Source organism: Daphnia pulex, chromosome 10 (genome assembly GCF_021134715.1).
Source record: "Daphnia pulex isolate KAP4 chromosome 10, ASM2113471v1".
Classification (NCBI taxonomy): Eukaryota; Metazoa; Arthropoda; class Branchiopoda; order Diplostraca; family Daphniidae; genus Daphnia; species Daphnia pulex.
In genome coordinates this window covers 7,490,788-7,515,243 of record NC_060026.1, presented here as the reverse complement: position 1 = coordinate 7,515,243, position 24,456 = coordinate 7,490,788, and the positions used below count along the sequence as shown (strand labels likewise).

Here is a 24,456-nt window from a genome sequence, read left to right as displayed (position 1 = left end):
TCTATAATGCAATGCTATACGTGAATAAGTTCGTGCAGTTATGTACTGCTGCCACTCTGCATCTGTGGGGCACGGCATAAGGGCGCGGCTCCTTGGGGAAATCATGCACACACGGCCACACTTTTAAAAGAACAAACGTGCATACTGCATACTGTATGTGCCAGCGAATGATTACCATTAAATAATGATCAGCTATGGGTTTTTCTTTTTTGTTTGGTTTCAATTTCTTTTGTTTCGACAAGCTTTCGTGTTAGTTCTTTGTCAACTTCTTTTTTTTTTTCATTCCCTTCGTTTATTTGCGATTGTGCCCACCTGGTCCGTTCCACTTTCTCCCAAAGTTGATTGCCCAGTCACGCCGAAAATTGCGACACTATACCAGCTGATAATTTGAGTGTTATTGAATTTAATTCGACAATGATGGATCCGAACAGACACTAACGATAAGCTCTTGACGTTTATATTACACACACATATGCACAGGCATACACACAGAGATACACACACACACACACGTACATACACACGGCTTTATTCATAATAATAATATAATGGTTGATGGTAAAAAGGAATAAGAGAGAGGAGCGCACCGGCAGCAGAGTCCTCCGAAGGATGATGCCGATGTCGTGGTGTGACGTATACAAATGAAGAATATATCATAATATATATGTGAAGGAGGGGGATGGGGGAGTAAATGGGAAAGCCAAAAATAAAATAAAATAAAGCCAATCAAATTAAACAAATTTTTTTTCGGAGGAGGCCAAATTTCAAATAAGAGGAAGATTTTAACACCGCAGCAAGATTTTTCGAAACCAATTATTTTTCCATCAAACTAAAAAAAGGAAACCAAAAACATTCGGGATATATTTAAAACGATTGAAATTTTTTAATTGGTATTTCTTTCATTTGTCTGTGTGTGTGTGTTTTTGTTTTACATGTTGATTTTTTTTTTGTAAACAGCCGACCACTATATAGTATATGGTTCTCATCATTAATCTTTTTTTCAATTTTTTTTTGTCTGTTTCGAATCTGATGGACTAATTGAATTATATTATGCACAATTCTACACGCGGGGGAGGAAGGACATTTTAAGTCATCGATCGATAATGCTTGTTATTACTCTAATTTCTTTTTATTATTATTTCATTATTGTTTGTATAGAGAGGAGGAGGACGAATCTCGTGATGAATACGGTGTGTAGTGTAATGGAATAAAAAGTAACATTATATTTATGGTATGTGCGAATTATTCGATCAAAATAAAAAAAAAGGGTGGAGGTTTCTTTTTGTGGGCGACGTCGTCCGTCCGTCCGTCCGTCCAGTAAAATGGTTGGTGGGTTTCATAGTGCTGACAGCAGAGAGTTGCGTTATCCACCGGGCAATTAAGTGCTGAAATCCGTCCGCCAGGAAGCCTAAAATTGCAACAGAGAGAAAATGAAATGGTTAATCGAAAAGGTTCGATAGTTTCAAAATCAATAGAACTCTAATTAAAAAGGGTTTCATCTCTCCAATTTCGACATCGGACAACTGCTGTATGTTGGACAACAGACTTATATCGTTATGCAATCTGGTTGGTTTGAATGGAGACATCAAACTAAGGGGGGGGGGGGGGAGCGTGACGAGCAATCGCATTTGATTACAACGTACCATTGAATTAAAGGTAGAGCCCAGGCCGAGGGCGGAGGAGGAAATGCCGCCCATCGAGTGGTGGATGGCCATGGATCCCGGAGGCGGACCTGATGGGCTGCCGTGATGATGGAAGCCTCCCATCTGCGCAGCCGCCGAGTGGTTCAGACCGGCGTGATGCGGATGGTGGTGGGCAGGGTGGTGCATCTGACCGTTGCCGGCGTAGACGGCGTAGTGCGACATGGCCGACGAGGCGCCAGCCGCCGAAGCGACGGCCGCGGCCGCGGCGAATCCCGGAAATCCGGCGGCAGCGGCGGCGGCAGCCGCCACGGCCGCCTTGTCCAATGCGCTTCCCGCTCCCATGGACATGACGTCCTGGTAACTGCTCAAGTGACACCCAGCCGAGGCCGAGGCCGAAGACGAGATCGATCCCTTCTTCTTCTTGGATTTGGAAGATAATTTCCGGTTGCGAGTTTGGATTCCTTCCTTCTTCATCGTCAACGGGCGATTGACCTGTGGGATTCGAAGAAATTCAACCGTTAAATTTCAATTCATCGTGAAAATGAAAACAAAATACAAAAATGAGATGTATAGCAACGAAAGGAAAAAGATCGACGCCTAATAAAGAAGTTGTTCTTATAAAATTCCATCTAGTAGAATGTCACCGATAATAACAATGAGAATTGAGAGAGAAAATTCTCTTTGACAATAAAAAAGTGGTCGACATTTTTTTCCCAACGTCGGAGCCATTCCGAATGCATTGATGCGTGAAAAGTCGGCGTGACCTATAAAAAGCCGTGGCAACTGGAGTCGAATCCACATTGTTTTATGTTGTCAAGAAAGAAAAGAAGAAGAAGAAAAAATAAATATATAATAGCATTTAGAAGGTTGCCGGAATGCCCCAGCTGGAAAATAACAAGTCAAAAGGAAGATAAAAAAAAAACAAAAAAACTGGACAACCAACGTGAGAGAATAATGTAAAAAAAAAAGAGCTGTGCACGAGTAAGATGAATGCGATCCCTTGAAAAATCAATTAATCGTTTTGTATCTATCGGTTCTTTTGTTCTCTTGCGGCGGGCGTCGGCTGCGTTAGAGCGACGGCTCGTGGTGGAGCCGACAGCGGCGTGACTGTCGTTCAACGGGAACAGCAGCCAACAATCCAGACGCACGCAAAATGGGATAAGAGAAATAAAAATGGTTCCCCGGCTCCTTTCCCCCCCGAAAGAGAGAGAGAAAAAAACGATAATAAAATCTACACAAAGATTTTTCTGTTGGAGCGAAAAAGGGGAGGGCTTTAGAACTGGAAATCACACGACTGGAACTTGTCAACCAAATGGCCGACAAACCAACTGCCAACCGCTGGCAGACAATGCACACAAAAAAATATCAAAGAGCATAGAGAGAGAGAGGATAAAAGGTTTAAAAAGAAACAACAACAAAAACACGACGAATATAATAAGAGTAACACACGAATATGGCGCACTATATACGCTGCGCCCCCACCATACACCACACGAATGAAAACCCTTAATTGGTTCAACCGAGCGTTAACAAGGTCAACCAATACGAACAAAACAAAAAAAAAATAGAATAAAATAGAGGAAAAACTTGTTTATATCTCCCCCGCTGTCCAATGCCTTTTGCCGAGCTGCCGAGAGAAAGAGAGAAAGACTTGTGTGAAGTGTAGAGTCATTTCTGTTGTGTTATTTCTCTTCTCTTCACAAAATAATTTAAACCTACGCGGAGGGGAAAGAAAAAGAAAGAAAAAAGGGGAACACAACAACAACAAAAAAAAAGGGGAGAAGAATGAATTGAAGGAGAGAGAGAGAAATTGGAATGAGAGGCAATTTGATTGCTCGGGTGCTCGCCGCCGTTCCTCTCCGACGGCGTCTGCTGCCCTGTGTCCCCCATTGAAAACGTCAAGGAAGAAGAAGACGAAGAAGAAGAAGAAGAAGAAGAAGGAAAAAACTTTTGGGTTGTTCCCGCATGCTTTTTGCCTTTGTGTCGCCAGTAATTGCCACCTTGTTTGACCAGTCTTCTCCGGGTATTTCCACCTGACGTATTTCGTATTCTAAATTTCAGTCTGCTCTTGACTCGTTTCTTTCAACATCATAATCGTCCGGCCAAAAGATGATTGGGAGATGAGGACCAATTAGAGCCCTTACACAAGGGAACAAAAGGACACACACTGCTGTGTGGGTCGTGGCCAAGTTGTTGCACGTCATGTCGAATTTGTTGCACAAAAACTCGGTGACCGTGTTGCGCTTATTTTGGGGGTTGATTTTCTCTCGTCAGTTTTAATTTGAATATCTATACGATTTACAGGCCAAAAAATCGACGCGCGTGTGTGGTCTGTCCAGCTCCAATGGTGACACTCGAAGAGTTGGAAAAAAAAAGTCTTTCGCAACGTGAACATTTGCCCTTAACGACGATGTATGACATTCAGTGTCAGCCCGCCCACTTTCTACCTTATTGCATTTTTCGCCCGTGAACATCGGTTGAATAACCAAACAGATCAAAAGCCAGACCCGTATAGTATAGATAAGGAGCTATGGACCAGCAGCAGGTAGAGACTGGCTGGCTCCGATTGCATTTCAAGGCGTGGCACACACCCACCAGCTCCACACCGAATACGGTTGATGGGAATGGGAAAGAATCTGGCTGGTGTAGCGCAAGCGCGCGCGATTTGAATTGAATGTCAATGGCCCGCCAACGTTGGAGGTTGGTCGGATGTATTTTAACGGTATCAACGTTGGTGGCAGGAGAAAGAGAGAGAGACCAATGGCCCCCGATGGTTGGCATAATAATTTGAGTTCGATATGATACGAGGCCATCCCTGTGGCACTCTCACCTTTCTCTCCCGCTGAGACGAAAGAGAAGAAAAAACGAAATCGTCGAATTATTTTTCAAATTTCTGATTCGTAATATGCCTTTCATTTTCTACATCATTTCCTCATAAGTCAGACGGTTTAGGTTTAGCGTAGTAGAGCTTGTCGATAGCTGACGGATTCAAGTTATACAGAGAGTCGAACGTCTAGAAATCTCGCGTTTGATAGGCTCATCTTGCTGGGTCATTGAATTCGTAAATTCAATGGCCTCTGTCTCGTCTGAGTGAAATTTGGTAAACAAAATGTGGGTCGAATCCCAGCGCTGATCAGCACAAACCGAGAGCATTCGATCGTTTTACATAGAGCGCGGGGTTTCGCGACGATATATATAGATACGGCCATGTAACAAATAAGAAAAAAAGAGACAACGAAATCAATAAAGATTCGATTATTATTGCCCCGGTACTATTTGGCCTGTACGTACAATGGCTTAGAAAAGGCTTACTTTTCTTCGAAATTTATCTTTTCCCTGTTTTTCTATGTATTCCCTACTCTTTTTTTTTCTCTAGCTGCTAGATATATATATTTATACATATGCAAGTCTGGAGAAGCTGGCAGTGGCGACCTCCCGCCGCTCAAACTAATGGAAATATACCCAGAGCGCAGGAGCCAGGAGCCAGTGGCCGCGCGGTCATAACCACAACACACATTCAAACGAGCTAGCTGGGGCCTCTCTCTACTCTCCTGTGTGCTCTACGTTATACTCCAACTGGGGAGAGAGAAAAAAAAACAGAAATTCAGCAGTCATCCGGATTAATCGGCAGTTGGGATTTTCTCTTTTGTTTTTTGTTTTCTTATTCTTTTACGAAACGTGTGTGTGTGTGTCTAGTCTCGCCAGCAGTGAGGGGGGAATCATCATAAATCAAAAAAAGTGCGGGAAACCGGGTAAAACAACGGAAAGAGAATTTTCTCCATCAAAAAATGAGAAAAATAATCATAATGAATAAATAAATATCTGGAAGAGCGTGACTCGACCCGTGACCCAACCGGGTTATAAACACATCGCTAAACTATTTCTTTCGTTTTTTTTTGGTACCCTCTTTTTAATTCATTTGATCATTATTATATCATGTGGCCATTTGTATAGTGAAGAAAAACGATTCTATTAGAATTGAAAAAAGCTGCTGATTTTCAGAGGCTTGTAAGAGAAGCAGAAAATTGTTTGCGCGGATTCTTTCATCGTGAAAATTAAAAGAAGAAACATTTGAACAACTTAATAGAAGGTTTTTAAGGACTGAGAGGACGTTGAGGATGCGAACGAGTTTCAATCATGCGGGACGTGAGTGGAATGCTACACGCTGCTGACCGACGAGGCCAACAAAGCCAAATGTGGTGTCAACGCCTTTTCGAAGATGTGCGTGCCTGCACTTGTTTCTATCAAAATAAAGATGTGACCACAACACACGGCCATTTTTTTAACGACACGCTCAGGTCCAACCCCTTCTTCTTTTTGAAAATAATTTTATACGTGTTTGTTGATGAAATATCAAGAAAAAAAGAGGTGAACATTTTCAGAAAGAAATTTGGTTTTAATTTCTGATTTCTTGCTGTGTGTGGGAACCTGCATTGTGGTAGAAACACTTTCCCCCCCGTTTTGATTGGATTTTGTTTTAATAGGTGTTAACACACAAAGAAGGAAGGAAACGAGGAGAGGTGTGAGCAATTTCCAGAGACGCTTAGGAATCTATACATTCACTGTATAAATCAGAAGTTTTTTTTCTTTTTTCCTTTTTTCTTCTTTCCTTCCAAAATAGAAGAAGAAACCCAAGGGGGTCATCAGTCTCAAATCGGGAGGGATTTTTGAATTTGAGCACGCGCGCCTCACGGCCGATAACACGAGAGAAGCGAACCCTAAAAGCTATTGGGCAACTCTTAAAATGTTTTTATTTTATTTTTTTTCAAAAGTTCTTTGTTGTCCAGAGTTTTGAATTTTTTCTCGTAATAAAACAAAGAAAAAAAATCAAAAAATGAAACGAAATATAACGTCGGCCGCTGATGGCTATACAAGGTTGTTTTTTTTTTTTAAAGAGAAGTGCTGGCGACTCATTCTTGTATAGATGCCTATACACATTTTGTTGCCTTCGTTTCATTTTTTTTTTCTTCTTCTTCTTCCTACTTGATTTGGGGTTCTCTCGGGGTCCCCGGACCGTGGGCGCTCGCAACCCGCTGGGCCCGCTAATTGGATGGCGCTTGACCCCCCCTCTCTCGCCTTTTTCCCAAAGAACCACTGGACCAAAGTGCGCGCGCGCTAGTCGTAATCACATTGTGATGCGTTTAAAAAGCGTTGCAATATAAAAATGAAACACAACACAACATCCAAAAAAAAAGGCGAGAGGATGATATAATGAAGCTCACACACACAACTTCCGAAATCCTCACGCTATATCGTCTACTATAATAGAAGCGCCGGGCCTTATTTTTTAAAGAAATAAAAGGCCTAGACATCGAACCTTAAAGAATATAACAGACACACGTCTGAGCAGGCATTACCCCGTTAAATCCCCCATCGGAATTTGATGGACATGACCACCACTTGAAAACAAAATTAAAAATAAAATAAAACTGGCCAGACGAATTCCCAGACGAGAGAATTCGCTTGCGCGCTAATTATCGCCACTGTCGCTGAGCTACTTGGAACATTAGGCCTAGATATTCTTGATGAATGTGAAGGGGGACATACGACAAGTCTGTATGTGTCTATATATGCAGTGGTAAGCAAGAGTGACATGCCGAGAGAAAAAAAGGGGGGAGACGGGGGGCTACCGAAAAAAAGTAACAAGAAATATTTACTACATAGCCTTTTTTTTGTAAAAGAAAAAAATATTTGGGAGAAAGGGTCCAGTGGGGGTCAATAAGGTCTCCAGACCAGACAGCCGTCGTTTGCTGGTTGTCCTCTTTTTTTATTTTCTCTCTGCTGTCCGTCTCGTTCCGTATTAAAAACAAGACGGAATGGCGACATCTCAATATGCATGTTTGTACACACACACACACACAAGGCCTATACATCTATCTAGGAAAACCACCAGAAAAAATAAATATCTAATGTCTATATGGCCATCAGAAGGAAACAACCAACCATCAATTTTTAATGTCTGTTCAAAATACGATCTAATGCGTTTCTCTGATGCTAATGATGAGGGCGCCAGGCTGCTTTTTTTTTCTTACCTCCGCTGTTCCTTGTTATACATTTAGACATATTATATAAAGCAGCGACTATATGCACTGTGAGCAGCAGAGAGAAAAAAATAAAAAGGAGGAGGAGGCCAAGGGGGGAATATCTGAGCTCGGCGCCGGCGCAGCTGAAGCATGAATTGACATTTCTCCGTGTGTATAGCAGTGTGCGCTGTGCCCAGCTCACGAAAATGACGCTTCATAAAAAGAAAGGAAAAAATAGGTAGTAAGAAACCAAGTCGAGAGAAGGAAAGACTCAGACATTGCTGCTTTAAATAATAATAAAATATATATATATATACACACTATCATAGGGGAGGAACGACGACGACGACCATGCCAGCAGCAGGCGCCGTATAGATGTATACACTATACGAGGTCTCTCCGGCACGGGGGCTATAGCAGCAGCACACATATATACATGGGGTCAAAGTATCAACTGGCGCCAATCCACTTCCAAGTTGCTTTTTTTGATATTCTCTCTCAGACCCCCCCTCTCTCTCTCTACATACATACATATATACCTCCCACTCTGACAGTACAATATAAAATGTTAAAGAGACAGAAGAAGAAGAAGAGTGGATGGACTGAAAGAAAAAAAAAAAAAAGAGAAAAGCTTCAGGTGAGTGGTCCTAATTTCGTGTTTTTCTTCTCTCCTCTCGCCATGTTGTCCACCTCTGTCAACCTTTTTTCTTTTATCTCTCTTATTCTCAATACATCCAAACTCTTGATTTTGATGCTCTTATTATTTTTTTCCCTTTTGAACACGCATTCCACTGGGATTGGGAGGTTTTGTTTTGAGAAGAAGGTACATATAGGTTCTTATTGTTATTATTGTTGCCAAAAAAGATAAAAGGAAAGAGAGAATGGAAATTCTTTGTTTGAAAGACGTTAAATAAAGTAGAAAACCAACAATTCTTTTTCCTTTTTTCCTTAACGATTGTTTGGCTGGGATTAGTGATAGACCGTCGAAAGTGGATTAATCCGGCTCTTCACCGGTATATTTCCTATACACATCATAATGATGTTCCAAGTTTCCAGCACTGTGTCCCTTTTCTCTCTAAAATTTTCTCTTTGACAAGACAAAAACCCAATTTTCAGAGGATTAAGTGAAGCCGGAAACCGGATGGCGATCCTATCTATCTTGTAATTTAGTAGTCCGTACTACTACCGGTACTATAGTATAGGACTCTGTGTATACGTAATAATATTTTCCCATTTTTTTATTTGATATTCACAACGGTCACGTCACGCAGTCACCGTTCTGATTGGCTGCCTTTCTTCTGTTTCTCTCTATTTCTCTCTCTCTTTTCTTTATATAATACAAATTGTTGCCGGCATTTCCCCAGCGCACACCGCGTTCCTCCCCGAGTTAGCGGTCGAATGATTTGAGGAATTTCCTGGGTTCGTTCTTTTTTACTTATTTTACAAGGTATTTCGATTCTGCATAGTTTCGCCTTACTACTCTATTTATTTGACTCGGCTGGATGTTTGACCCTTTCCGTGTAAATAAAATAAAAACACCAAACGAGATATAGCAGAAGAGAGGGAAAAAAAGAGTAATATAACTTTATTTTTTCTATAATTTCAAACCAAAAAATAATAAAAAAAAAGAACGGTGGAAAAAAAATACCATTCCGTGGAATGCGTCGCGTCATTTTGATTGCGCGCTCGCGCTCTCTTTTATTTTTTCTTACTCAATTTCTACATTTTTTTTGTTGGTTGATTTTGTGCTGCCCTTTGCTCCGCCGTGTCTTGGTTATATAGCGCACGCAGAGTGTTTGTGCGCGCGCGCGCGCTCGCTCGCGTCTATATAGAATATCTGCCTATCAAGCGCGCGCTACATTATAAATCACGTCTCAAAGATATTACAAGCGAATAATAATAAATCAGAACGCAGATGCGCGCAAGCGCACCTTCTTCTTCTTCTTGGCTGAGAGAAGGTAAGAAAGAAAGAAAAAAAAATCAAAAGAGAAGAACCGAAAATCCTCAGGAGGTCTCTCTGTTTTTTCTCTCTCTTCTGTTTATTTCGCCGGAATAAATCAGGCCCACACGGCGGCTGAGAAGCGACGGTGGCGGCGGCAGCGATTCACGCAGCTTTCCCGATTAAGAATGTATAGAAAAGAAGAAGACGATAGAGAGGAGAAATACACCAAAAAACCGAGGCCGCGACCCACTGTATCTGTATATATACATGTGTGTGTAGCATGAAATGCAACTTTGTATCTATTCCAAACATATTTTTCTGGCTGTTGTTGTTGTTGTTGTTGTTGTGTTTTTTTCCTTCTTCCCTTTTTGTTTTGTTTTAAATTTGTCGGGTAAAACTTACAAGGGAATCCAGTTCGCGGGCCCCCGCGCAGTTTGAAACTTCTTTTCAATTCCTTTTTGAGTTTTTGGTTTTTCAAAGAGTTGAAACAAAACAAAATATTCTTCTTTTTCAAAAGGGGAAATCGATGAATAAAATAAAATGATTTGAAATCTCAAGGGGAAAAGAAAAAAAAACACTTTCAGACTTTGGTTTGAATTTCTATCAAAAGTTTAGGGATAAGCCTATATTGGTAATTGATGTACGACCAAAGAATGTCGACTTTGGATTTGTCATATCATCCAGTTACCCTCACAAACAAACAACAGCTGCTAGTTCCCGTTTTATTTTTTGTACTATCTGATATTTATTTTTTTCTCTCCAAGTTTCCCACCCGACTCGGGCCGTTTTTCGGAAGCTTGTTGCACAAACAATCGAATGTTTCGATCAAAATAACGGGGGGAAATGAGTTGAACCGAAAAATACGTCGCAGTCGTCGCACATACAATAGGACGTATAGGTAGCTGGTAGCCCGTCGAGATATATACAGTAAACTATGTGTCGTTTATACCATCCGCTACTACTTGTAGTAGTAGTATATAAGAGAATAAGGCAATATGTATACAACATATATATAGACTGATCCGGCCGGCGCGAGCGCACTTGAAATTGTGTGTACACGGACAACAATGACAAAGAAGGCCTCGGAAGAAAAGCTATCCGGCTCACCCCCCACTGCATACGGCTTTTGATTGGCCCTAGCGTCCATTGACCATAGCCAAAGTATGTATGGATATATATTTACTGTATAGGCCTCGCATTCAGCGAGTTCAATTGAAGAAAAAAAGAACCCAGCCAAAAGGGAGGGTTTGTGTATCTAACGCCGATTGTCACCCATGTCGTCGCAGATCGCTTTTATTATAGCCCTTCATCGAGTCCTCTCTCTATATCACCACTACCACTATGAGGCTAAAATGTTGCTGAATGGCACAAGAATCTAAAATCCGCAGGGTTCGTGTGTGTCTACTGTCTCTCTTCTCTGGAGAGATTGAATAGCGCTGGTGAATGTTTCACAAGCTCTCGATACATTCACGTATACATATAGTATATAGCCATTCAACAAATACCGGGAGGTTGTATAGCAATTAATCGACCACAATGCGACATGGGGCGCAACCCCCCCCCCCCTCTCGATCTCTATCGAAATGAGATAAGGACGTTAGAGAGAGGCTACTCTTGTGTGTACAATTCTTTCGTCCTTTTTTTTTCTAACTACAAATAAATAAATAAATACAGCATTGACAAGAGTAGCGCTGCTGTGTAGACTATTCTTTCGACTACTACTACCGAGATGTTATAGACTGCGATATCCAGCCGCTATCTCTAATGCGCATTAACGATAACTCTATAGCGAGTTATACTGTCTACTGTCAATTGAATTCCGATTGTGTGTCTCTTCTATATAAAACCAGTACGTACAGAATTTGAAAAAGAAAAAAGGAAAAAAAAGGAATAAAAGAGATATGACGAAATGATTGCGGAGGAGACTCACGTTGTGGAGTTTGTAGTAGAGTCCACAGGCGTTGCAGACGGGTTCGCCGTTGTGGTTGCGTCGCCAGAGCGTCGTCATGGTCGTCTTGCAGTTAGCGCATGTTGTACCCGCTCTCCTGGCCGCCGACTATAATGAAAAGGAAAAATAGGAAAAGAAAAAACATTTTCTAGTTAGTTAAAAATAGATGATTGCGCTCACAAAAACTAATCGATTACGACAGTGAAGGTCTGAAGGAGGAGGAGAGCGCGGGTCCGGTTCGTAGAAGACGAACGCGATAGAGTCACGCCTGAAGCCTCTCCACATCAGTCATAGTCGTTATCGATTCAAACGAATTAGTTTAATCACATATGTTAGATATAAAAACACGAAAGGCGTTTAGAGGGAAATTGAATGGTCCACCCTGGAGGGGGAACAATGGGGATGTTAAGCGTCGCCAGTGTCGATCCAATTAGCACCGCTTGCCCGGCAAAGTATTATCCCAGTATAAAAAGCTTGATGCCCTCGTCAAAACAATGACGGTGATGCTGGAATAAGTTGGAATGGGATATAGGCTCAAACTAGTAGTTTGGTGGTTTGCCCTGTTATGTTTTTCGACAGCATTTGGAATGATATCAATTGCCAAATAATAACGGAAAGATGTTGTTTTGGGTAATACCGATATATAGAATATCAAATAAAAGAAATCAAATGCTGTATAAACATAACAAGTCAGTTGTGGAAATAGAAAATATAATAATATTAGCTCGGAGGGGGGTATCTGATCGTTGGAACCCGTCGGGAAAACTCGACACACATATCCCCGGTGTTCTTCAATGTATCTAAAAAATTTCCCCTGTTTTATTTTCGTTTTATTATTACGTCCATCGCTTTTTCGTGTCGATTTCTGCTGTGTTTCAATGCGTTTGAATTTGACTTTTCTCCTGAGACTGTATAATAGAAACAACAAGCAAGAGGGTCATGGAACAAACGTCTCAAGCGCTGGTATAGATGATGGGGGGTCGTTTTTTGGGGCTCTGCTGTGAGAGTCAAGCGCCACCCACCTGGAAGAATATTGACACAACTCACTGGGTCCAGCCGGCCTAGAGTGGCAAATCCCCCCCACAAATCTCACCCGAAAGGTGTACGAGAAAGGAGCTATACTATATGGTAAACAGCCAAAGAAGTGAGCTATGCTGGCATATATACGTACAGGTAGTCACTTCTGCTGGACGGGTTGGAACTACTAGAAAATAGTTGAAACATTTGACTCCGCGCATAGGCCACTGAGAGGGGGGGAGGTAGACGGGGGTTGGAGCCTGGGCATATCGTTAACGTCACTTGACCCCTGACCTATACCTCCCGCTGAAACACAAACGGCATAATATACATTGACACAGCAGCCAAACCCCCCTCTTGTTTTTATTTTCCGGTTTCCACGTCTGCTCGCCCGTCATTCGGCAATCGCTCCGACCTTCGCCTTCCTACTGGACAAGTTTCGCTACGGTCGCCCGGCAACTTTCAAATAAATTTCAAAATAAAAAGGAGACAATGATTTTGGATTTGGTTTTTTTTTTCCGGGTGCCAGGTTTTTTGTTTTTCTTTTATATATTTAAATTGTCTCGTTCCGCCCCTTCCAAACACATTTTTTGGTTGGGTTTTTGTTAACTAGCTACGCACATGTTGGGCGTTTGTCATGTTAAAGGCTTTGGTTGAGTTTTTTTTTTTTTTTTTTTTTTTAATTTTAAAGGTAGACGCGACAAACATGGCAGCGCAACTCCCGTTCCCACTATAGGAGACCATCACGCATTTGACAAGTCCGTAACAGATGGCTCTATATACGTATCGAGTTGTTGGGCTCTGCTATATGGACCGGCCAAGTGGTTACACGGCCAAAGAAAAGGTGGGCGGTTTTATATAAAGGTGCAGAATATGGAATCAGGAATATAAACAAACTCTCGGCCCTTAATGGTGGCTTTGTTGCCGGACAGACAGCTAAATAGTCGGAGAGAAAAAAAATAGTTCCTAACTGGGGTTTTCGAGCTGTCTGCTGATGTCTGTGACCAAGCCAAGCTTTTTTTGTATTTCTCATTCCCGTTGTCTAGTTTGGCTTGTACCTCGTTCTCTTTTTTTTTCTTTTTTTTTTTCTTCTTCTTTCCCATTTCATCTGATTTCCTCTTTTTTTTCGGTTCGAGCAAACGTAGCGTCGTGAATTACAGCAACGGGAATGAACGACAACGTTGCCAAAGACTTAAAAACGACAGAGACATGGAGGGGGGAGGGGGATTGAGAGTTTTGGTTGCCTTGTCACGGCGGATGTGCTTATCAAGTCGAAACGATCACCCAGGCCCCGGCTGCTGCTATATCCTTGCTGTTTTTCTACTACTTGCTTCGTCTTTCTACATATATTTTAGCTTATTTCATTTTCTTTTTTTTTCTTCTCCTAGCTGTGCGTGCACAGATTTTGCCCATTTGCATTCGTGGGTTTGCTCGACCCATTAAGCAGTCGCATTGCCATTGGAATTGAATGGAAAACCCAAAGTGTCGACGCAATTCATTTGGAGTGGGCGCGATCTGATGTATAAAGAGAGGAATTGAATTGAACAACAACGACAAGAGATAGGAGCACTAGTAGGAGGAGATAGGCTACTATAAGAAAAAAAGAAGGCGACAGATAGAAGATATGAACTTAACTATTTAACTATTAACTAAAAAAAAGAGAATAAGTAATGGACTTGACTTACACTTACCAGTCTGCGCTTGGGCTTGATGAGGGGTCGATTCTGCCCGTTCATCTTGTAGTAAAGTCCGCAAGCGTTGCACAAGTAGTGGCCGGTGCCGTCTCTCCTCCACAGGGGCGTCGACGTCGCTCCGCAGTTGACACACTCGCGACCCTCTTTTGTTTTTCCAACCAAACAAGAAAAAAAAAAAAACAAGAAAAGAAAACCAAATTAAAATCCATAAGAGAATTGAAATGCGAGCCAGAAGAGGAAAACACGAAACCACTTTCAATGATGGCGCGGACGCAGCAATAAAATAGAAAAGAAGGAGATGTAAAGAGACGATGTACGACACACAGCCGAGACCACACACAGCACACAGGACGCACACTCCAAAGGCCATGCACAAAGCGGAAGGTTATGATGCCATCACAGTTAGGAGAGAGACGAGAGAGAGAGAGGCCAAAGGGTCCCAGCACACACACTCTCAGGTTAGAAGAGCAGACAAGATAGAGTTCAGGGGATCAAGGGTTAGAGGAGAGCCACTGCTGCTAACTCTCGCGTGCGCAAATTTGCCTTATAGCTTGCTGCTGTCAAGTATTATCCGGCTCTGTTTTAGACTTAGCCCACCCCGGAATATCAGGTGAAATTGCGCAATGAAGCACTTCCATCTTCTAAAAAGCTACGTATAGTTAAGAATTAAGATCTATGTCGAAAGAAAGCTGAAAAGACGCCAATCAAAATTCGATTCATTCTATGCCAAATGATTCGAGTTCGAACATTCCTATTAGGCCTGATGCGGTTGTGCGATTATATAGAAAATAGGAATTTTTGATGAGAATATTTAGGGAAAACAAAAGAAGAAAGAGAAGGAATAAATAGGTATTAAGATGGAATTATATAACGGGGCCGCGCATAGCTCGGATTTTCGTGCGGGAGATGCGGATGATTTGCTTCTCTCTTTTTTCTTCTGGATGTTTATACAACGTGAAGGAAAGAGGGGGAGGAGAAGAAGTTAAACCCTCTCTGCCTGTCTGTCTTGTATTTTCTCATTGTCTCTCTCTCTCTCGAATGTGTGTATCTTACACACACAATGTCTAGTGCACTGCGCAATAGCTTGAAACAAAAACAGGGGCGTTCGGCTCGATTGAGCGAGGCGCAAGCCAGACTTCCCCCTCCCTCCCTTCGTTTTCTGCTCTGTCTCGCTGGGCTGAACGAATAATAACATCACAAAAAAGAAAGAAAAAAAAGAAAGAAATACTGCAGATATATATATTCTCGGTCATCCATCTGGAAGTTAACGATGGATGTGACTCAAACGGAAAGAGAAAGAGAGAAAATTCCCCGGAAGCGCGAGAAAGAAGAAACTAGCTATTCCGGATATAAGCTGGCCTAAATGAGATGCTATATAAGTGTAAATGTGTTAGCAGTGGAGTGATGTGAGCACAAATAAAAGTTACTGGAATAAAAAGGCAAAGAGTTAGGCCATCATGCACCGATCCACCACCAGGAATGTATAGACAAATATCAAAGGCCTAATATATATAACAGCCGGAATCAGCCAAATCAATAAGCCAACGAGCCCATGTGTGTTATTGTATTATTATTTTTTAATAGGCCTATTGCTGGGAGTGAGTGAAATTAGTTGGTTGGTTAAAATAATTTTTTTGATTGACTTTGGCGGTCATCTTTTGTGTTAGCTTTTGGGTTTTGATTTTGGTTTGATTTTTTACCGGCGGACGAACGCGTTTTGGTTCTTGGACGGGCCGACTGGTGGTGGTGGTGGTGGTGGAGCGATTTGGCGCTGAACACGGAGCCGGACTGTTGGTGGTGTGCATGCGAGTGGTGATGGACGGCCGAATGGAATCCGGCGGCGCCGTAGGCCGCCACCGCAGCGGCGGAGTAATCGGCCGCCGTCGGCGTCGATCCGCCGTACGAGTACGAGCCGGCGCTATTGGCGCCGCCGGAGCCCTGCTGCTGACCTCCGCCGGATTGGTGCGGAGTCAGTGGAGGCGGCGGCAAACTACCGTAGGCCGAAGAGGTGGGCAAGGCGGGAGTGGAACAGGAGGAAGAGGAGGCGGATGAGGTGGACGAGGCCGGGGAGGCAGACGCCGGGATAGCGAACGCGTTGCCGTTGTTGTTGTTGTTGTTACTATTGACCGGACTGTGGCTACCTTCGCGGGGCTTTCCGGCCACCGAGCAGGCCGGAAAGGAAGATCCGGCGGCGAATCCGGCCGCGGCGAACATCAGTCCCGAAACGCTGCTGGCGTTGGCTCCGCTTCCGCCGCTTCCGTGCTGACCCGACGACTTGTGGTTGTCGCCGCTGCCGGAATTGTTGAATCCGCTCATCATTTTCAAGTCGCTGGGCGACGAGAAACAGGAGAACGAGCTGGATAGCGAGGATTTGTTGTCCACTGGGCTGGCCGATCCGCCGGCCAGGTCCATGGCCACGGCGCCGGAATGGTTGCCGTTTCGCTCTTGCTGCTGCTGCTGCTGCTGCTGTTGCTGCTGGAATTCCTGGTTGGCAGCGGCCGTTGCGGCGGCTGCGGCGGCGGCGGCAGCGGCGGCCGCCGACTCGGTGGCCGCGTCTTCGGGCGGAGTCGGCGGGAAGGTCAGCAAGTGTGGACTAGAGTGCGGATGCTTGGCTGTTCCGCTCGACGACGAAGAGGAGGATCCGCCGGAGGTCGACGATTGCTGCTGCTGCTGCTGGGCGGCCTGAGCGGCCACGGCGCTGGCCGCGAACGGCGACCAAGCCGACGGATGGTGGGCTGGATGGTGGTGGTGATGGTGGGCGTGATGCGGATGGTGTGGCGCCATCATGGACTTGGCGTCGGCTTGCGACGGGTGTGGCGTGAGCCACGGCAGGGTCGGCACCGGCACGCCAAAGTGTGGCCGGCACATCTGGCTGCTCGACATCCGGGCGGCTGGATATGTTGATAATAAACGATGAACATCACAAATAGACACACACACACACACACACAATAATTAGAGCACATAATAGTGATGATAAGATTTAAAACTAAATATGGTACAGATAACCAATTGACTATCGCATCGCAAATAAATGTTTTAAGATTAATCTGAACGACTGACTGAACTATACCGGCGAATGGCCGTTTATATACAAGATCATCTGATCTTTCTGAATGAGAGAGGGAGAGAGAGCTGGGCATTTTGGAAATGAATGAGGATTGAGACGGAAGAGATGCCGTTGCTATAAAGCCCCGCGCCTGAGACGTGAGCGGAAATGGAATCTCCGGCTGGGAATGAAGTTTGATTTCCTCTCAACTTCCTCGTGATATTCAACGCGTATCTACTCTGTGTATTAGATATGATGCGAGTCCTATATATACTACTGATACATATGTATTGTGTGGTATATATTATAGATGGAGAGAAAGAACTAAGGTTGATTTATTTTGTGTTTTTTGTTCCGCACTTTTGAACGGCAGTAAGAGGAACAACAATTTATACAGCCGGGCTATTATTTCACACACATAGTCCCATGCATATACAATCCACCCTTCTATCCGGAAAAGAGTCTCACTCCCCCCCCCCCCCCCCTTTCACTTGCATGTAGACTTGCACGATGTGAAATGCTGCTGCCGGAGACAACACTCACACACACACACACAACGTGTGACACACTGACGGCGGCAGCGGACGATGACGACGCCGCCGGAACCAACAGGCGCCCGCATTTCCCTCGCTCTCAATTTCTCTCCTATTTTGTTTCCCTCTCCCAGCACTTATACTAGAGCAACCTAGCCCTATATATACACGTTGCCTAATACTTTTTTCTTCTTTACAATTCATTTTGGTCTCACAAGAAAAAAAACAAGAAATAAAGAAAACCGGGGCGAGTCTCGAACATTCAACTTGATTTTTCGTTTTGTTTCGTTTTGTTTTGTTTGTTGTTGTTGGGATAGAAACACCAGAAAGGGATTGGAGATGTTGCAGTTTATGGTCTGATGATTTGTATCACGAATTGACGAATGGACTGGACACCAATGGGCGACATTGGATTATTCATCATCGTTATAGCCCTGTGACACTGTACGTATAGCCTATAGTCTATATATGTTTTGCTCGCGTTTGGCCATCGTCTAAAGTTGTTGAGCTAAAAAAAACAAAAAAAAACAAAAAACTGGTTTTTTGGTATTGTTTTTTTTTTGTTTGTTGTTTTTTGTTTTCCCTGTCCAGCGTTTCACGTTATTTTGTAATTGATGTGTATTGAGCGTTTCAGCAGTTTCAAGGTTGCGTTGCCAAATTGTTTGATGGTGAGAAATAAATAATGAAACGAGCATTTCAATTCCATTGTCATTTCAATTTGATAGACTGTTAGATCTAATCTATTAGGAGGTCTAGAGAGAGAGAGACGGACGGAGACGAACCCTATAATATAAACTGATCGCGCGTTGTCCTCTCTCTTATTTCTCTAGCTATAGGAGGAAAAGAGGCTCTCTCTCCCATGTCATACAGCGGAGAATATAAGCGCGCGGCGGCGGTGCACAGGGAATTTTTATAATGTTTTTATAGGCTTTAGAGATGTGTGGGGACTCAACGCGCAACCGAGAGAAGGACATATAGAAAACCGGCCGGCGGCGCTCCGACGGAATTGCTCTCGTCCGCCATCGTCGTAATATTTTTTCCTTTTTTCGGAAGAAGAATAAGAAGGGGGGGGGGGGGGGAACAAAACAAAAACACTTATACGACATCTCTCCTCTGGCTCTCGATATTTTCTTCTTCTTTTTCATTTATATTATATATATGCCCACTATTTTATTTTCTTGTATAATATTTTGTTGCGTTGCTGTTTGGTCGAGTTTCTTTCCTCGTCGTCCCCCCATTTTTAACTCCCGGTCATCATCCACGGGGTGATGGTCTCTCTCTCGTCTATACTGACGATGGGGCTAACGTCGAAGCTAGAAGAGACACGGTGCCATGGTTTTATGAGTGCGTGATACCCAACGTTGGGCTGCTGAAAGCTCGCGGACATCAACCCAAAAAACGCAGTCCCGGTTATTCGGTTAGGGTATTTTTTTTTTCTTTTCTTTTCTGTTTTCCTCTCGCATTTTATTCGTTGAATGTCGAACGACACGCAACCTCTATAATTCCCTCAACTGCCTTATATTATAGAGCGTCAAAATTCTATTTCATTTTTGTACCATTCACTAATGAAAAAGTCGGGTGAAGACCATAGGCTATATATTACTCTATACACTATATAAACCGAACCGAACTGGTCTAGCAGGCCCTTACATATAGTGGAGATGCCTAGTAACACTAAACCGTGATGTGTGTGTCTTCCCCAAATCCTTCAGGGGAGGAAAAAAACAAAACGTGAACGCAAAGTGTCATGACTCCCCCTGAATTCCTCATCTTCTTCCTTTTTTTGATGTGGTCCACATATCAATATGTAACCCATTATAATTAGATACGTGAGTTATATAGAGTGGGGGAGGGGAGAAGGGGGGATGTTGCGCACATCAGTCACGTCAAGACACATCGATCATATGAGAGAGAATGAACAAAAAAACCTTAAAAATGATTTCAGTTTTCTTTTTTTAAAGGAAATATGACGCAAGATGGGCTGTCGGCTGGTTGGAGGGGAACGAACGTACCGTGAGAAGCGGCCGCTGCCGAGTTGTAGGCGGAATGCATCTGTGCGGCGTGATGGTGAACCTGCTGGTAGTATTGTTGGCGGGCGCGCTGCTGCGGCGAGCCGTTGTTGGCGCCGGACGAGCCGACCGCCCCGGACGAATCGAGAGCAACCGGGAAAAACATATCCTGCACTTCCTGCTGCTCCTGTTGCTGTTGCTGCTGCGACTGGAGGCTGCCGGCACCTCCGTTGGCCCCGCTGTCTTGCTGTTGCTGTTGGTGGCGCGACTGCGAGGCAGCCAATTCGTACCACGAACGCTGGTCCACAGCGTTCATCTCCATATTGCCGCGCGGTGACGGGCGAGTCGGAACAAAAAAACAAACTCAAAACCCAACGATCGTCGAGTATAATCAAAATTCGCGCGAATCACCACGATTTTGTCGGTCGGGAGTCACCAGAGTAAAGTCACCAGATTTGAGAGATGTCAATAAACTGCAGCGATTTGAAAATGAGCCACAAAATCAAGTAACTGCTCCGAAGATGTGGAGATGATGGAATCAAGTCAAACGATGTGAAAAAAGAGTGGCAATGAGAGAGATAACAAGAGGGTTAACTGTGCGCTGATGTTGTTGTTGGGATATGTCGAGAGAGATAGAATATGGGGAGAGCTCCTTTCGGTGCGTTCCTCGGCTGTCGGAAGCGATGGCCGAACTGATGAGACCAGCTCAGATCAGCCTCCATCGGACCAAGTCGGCCTCCTGGCACGGCCATGGACGGCCCTCCCGCCATTGGCCCCAACCCTGACCACCGGGCGGGGCTGATTTGGCTAGACAACCAACCCCACTATCCTACTCCGGCTCCCAATCAGTCTCCAAGTCACACCCACTCGCTTCGCTCCTACCCAATGGCAACGCTCCGTCGTCCCTACTGTTTTTCTTATTTTATTTTATTTTATTTTTTATTTTTTTTGCCTTCCTTCCTTCTCCGTTATACACAAGAGGGACCCATCATGTTGGTTATACTTTTCTCTCTTTATTTTTTTTTTATTTTATTTTCCTTCCTCTACTTCCCCTTTCGTAGCTGGTGCTTTTCTTCTTCTCCTTCTTCCTACAGAGCGGGACGGATATTATCCATCCTTCATCCCTTGGAAAAGGGATAGGAAAAAAGAAGTTTCAGTGCTGCTTAGAACTAGAAGAACGACGAGTCGAGTCTTTTGCTATATAAAGCTGAAGAGATGGAGAGGGGAGAAGAGAACCAGCAGCAGCAGCAGCAGCGATTCTTATCTGCATCGTTACAGATTCTGCCATTCGATTCCGTCGGGTTTTCCCGGAAGATTCATACAAACACATCAGATTTCTTCTTCTTCTCTCCATTCTCATTCTGATGGTTCTTCCATTTATTTTTTTCTCTTTCGTGTGGACTTCTGATGCGCTGAACTGCACTGTGCGCGGCCCTATAGCCCCCGCGATGTGTCGATCAATATGAAGAGCAAACACACACACAAACAAGAGCAGAGCCCGATTGAATGCTCGATAATAAAGCCTTCAGTACGCTCTGTGCTGGATATACAGCCGCTTTATGGAGTCTATATAGCCGCACACAAAAAACTGTTTGGAGATTCCAGTCGACAAAACACTCCAAGCTGAAATAAAAAAGGATATCTATCTTGGGATGATCTCTTTAAGATACTCGGGGATATCCATCAAGAAATGAACATCAGAAATGAAATGACACAAGTTCATATATACACGCAGTAGTCAATCTAATAATAACTTAGGGTTTCATTCATTGATTTATCTCTGTTTTACACACACAAATATAGGCCTAAAGTGATAAATAGCGTGTAAGATCTATATGGACGATCCGGATAATAAATTAAAAGATTCATCAATGTGTCCTGGTTGGTGACTTATTTTGGGTCCATCTGATATTAACACACACAAGTCGCGCTTCATTAAATGCCTATCCTATTCCTGTTTTGTCAACACAACCAACGTTGAATCCAGATAAAACACAACGACATAGTGCAAAGAAAGGTGTTGCTTTGATATGAATCGATCAGAACAATCAACGAACTGTACAAGACTAAAGGAACAAGCTCAACTAACCTGCTGTATAGAAACGGTTGTCATAGTGACAAAACGAACCGTGTACCATATAAATAATATTAAGTAGTATGCGACCCTTAACATTTCCTTTAGATTGTGTCCTTTAAATATTTCCTTATAAAGACTATGTAGCCACAGAGAAGACTGGTTATACATTAACAATTCATTCAAAGACTGCATTAGGTTATTCCTTTCGATTCGTATGTTATTGAATCGCTGAAATACATAGAGAAGATTGGCCTGTTTATATATTGTACACATCACTAATCCTGGACTTTTGAGAATGTGACGTTCTTTTTTCTCTCTATCTCGATCTCTCCCTTTTGTGGTTTGTGGTGGATTGTCAAATGTTTTTGTCGCTCGTAATCTTTGCGCTTCATCTATTTTACCATGGTGGGATCGTGAGAAGAAACTGTCGAGTCCTGTCCGCGTTTCTCTTCGGTTTTTTTCTTCTTCTTCTTCTTCTTCTTTGGATGTAGTGAATTTTGTTTTTTTAGTTTTTTCCTGGTGCTGTGCTGCATATACATCAGTCCATTTACTCTGTGGTCTATAATATAGCTTATATTCCGGCTTGGTTCACGTCGCCATGTGTCGTGGTTGCGTCGGTAGGATCAGAGGGGGTCGAAACCAACAGGGACGCGCTCGGTTATTTCTCCTGTGTGTGTTTTTATTTTTCGATTTTTTGTTTTTGTTGTTGTTGTGTGTTTTTAAATATTTAGATTTGTATTTCGTTATTATTCTTTTGTTTTTTCTTTCGTTTTCTTGTCTCATCTCTGATGCTAACCAGGATACAATCAAACTGTCGCTCCGTTGATTTGCGTGCTAGCCGATCCACTATAACCACAGCAACAACCAACAACCCAGCACCGCGTGTCACGGAGTTCCAGAGAAACGCGAGAGAGAGAGGAGAGAACCTCACCGCCCAAAAAGTTCTAGTCGCGTCCAGCAGCAACACAACATGAAAGAGAGGCAGAAGAAGAAGAGGGCGAGAAAAAATAAAGGAAAGCAGCCAAACTCTGGGAAGCAGAAAAAAAAAGAAAAACGAAAAAAGAAGAATCTTCTGGCTATATAGCAAGAAGACACAGAGAGCACAGCAAACGGCGATATCTCGTCTTGATAACGAAGGGGGAAAGAAGACGAACTCTGGCTCATGCATCATGTCAACGTTCCATCAGGCGACATAGCAGGAGCTGCAACAGCCAAAAGAGCAGAAACAACGGCAGCAGCAGGAGCCGTAGCAGCGCACACATATCCAACCGAGAGGCTATAGTAGAGAGAAGAACGATGGGGAATGAAGAGAGAGAGAGAGGGGGGGGGGTTTCTAGGAGGAAACGACAACATCACATAAAATTTAATACGGATGTTATATAATATAACATCCGTATTATCTCGAGATAAGAGATAATATAACTTATATTATCTCTTATCTGGCGGTAGGAATCGCATATCGCCAACCAGCGCCTCTCCGCTGTATATATGCGCTAGCTTCTTCCCATGCAAGCGCGTCTCCAGCTAGCAGCTAGCTCTCTTCATAGTCTTATACTACATGCATTATAAAACGTACTGCACGCAGTCGGTCGGTCGTTCTCTGTGTGTATGGCCGGAATTATCTGTAATCAAAATCAGTCGGCTAGATGTTTACTTGTATATAAGGCCTCCGCATGGGCTGCGTATAGCTTAGATGTATATAAATATAGCGCGTCTATATAGAGGACGACGATGAAGAGTTGACATCCATCATGATGATATCCCGCCTATAAGGGCAGTAAATGTCATTGCGCAGTGGCCGGTATAGACCCGCAAAGAATGCGGCGGTTTATTTTTATTTTTATTTTGTTTTTTTCCCGTAGTGTATAAGAGAGAACAGTTGCTGCTGCGCTTGGGCTGTGTTCCGGTTATATAATAGCTAAGCAGCCAGTATATTACCAAACACTTTGATGGATATTATGGCCCTTGCTGCGACTTGCCGCGCTTTCTATCTAGCCCAAACTGTTCGGCAATCGATTTATACCCCAATCTGCCAGCAGTCTATATAGATATAAATAATCCGCCCGGCTATATATGTAGCCGTCTAAATGGTCGATGCATAGCTTAGTATATATATAGGCTGTACAGTATACACAAATATGAAATTTGGGAAAATGGGGAAAAGGTCATGTCGAAATGGGCAAATGGGCAAAGACGTTGATGAGGTGGAAGATATATAACGTCTTTATCTGACCGGGAAATCAACTCGGAGGGGATATTTAGAGATAAACCTATGAGAAATAAGAGAGAGAGTATTTCCTCTTGTCAAAATTGTTGTCAGTATAGGCCCCTTTATACATACACACATGCATGTGGGGCTACATAGAAAATATATAAGTCGAAATGAAGAAATATGTAGCCTTTTGACATGTTGCACCGCTGGAATGATTGGCAAGTAAGTGCTCTCCTCCTCGCCCATCATTTTCTCTTTTTTTCGACATATCCACCAAAACCCCTTGGCTCTTTTTCATCTTTTCTTAAA

General features: G+C 43.3%; 1 protein-coding gene across 4 annotated transcripts; it reads right to left on the bottom strand.

Annotated features, from left to right (window-relative positions):
- Positions 1-269: 269 nt before the first annotated feature.
- On the bottom strand, positions 270-20,573 carry LOC124205773 (GATA-binding factor 2-like). 4 transcript variants are annotated; one of them, XM_046603285.1, is made up of 6 exons: positions 19,862-20,573; positions 16,409-17,158; positions 14,265-14,410; positions 11,539-11,664; positions 1,644-2,135; positions 270-1,408 (listed from the first exon to the last, which is right to left on the bottom strand). In XM_046603285.1, exons 1-6 carry the CDS (start codon positions 20,178-20,180, stop codon positions 1,379-1,381), a joined length of 1,863 nt encoding a protein of 620 aa, XP_046459241.1. In that variant the 5' UTR covers positions 20,181-20,573; the 3' UTR covers positions 270-1,378. The 4 variants fall into 4 exon arrangements, with proteins under 4 accessions (XP_046459241.1, XP_046459238.1, XP_046459239.1 ...); XM_046603282.1 differs by having other exon boundaries at positions 14,259-14,410; positions 15,968-17,158; positions 19,862-20,572; XM_046603283.1 differs by having other exon boundaries at positions 15,968-17,158; positions 19,862-20,572.
- Positions 20,574-24,456: the final 3,883 nt, after the last annotated feature.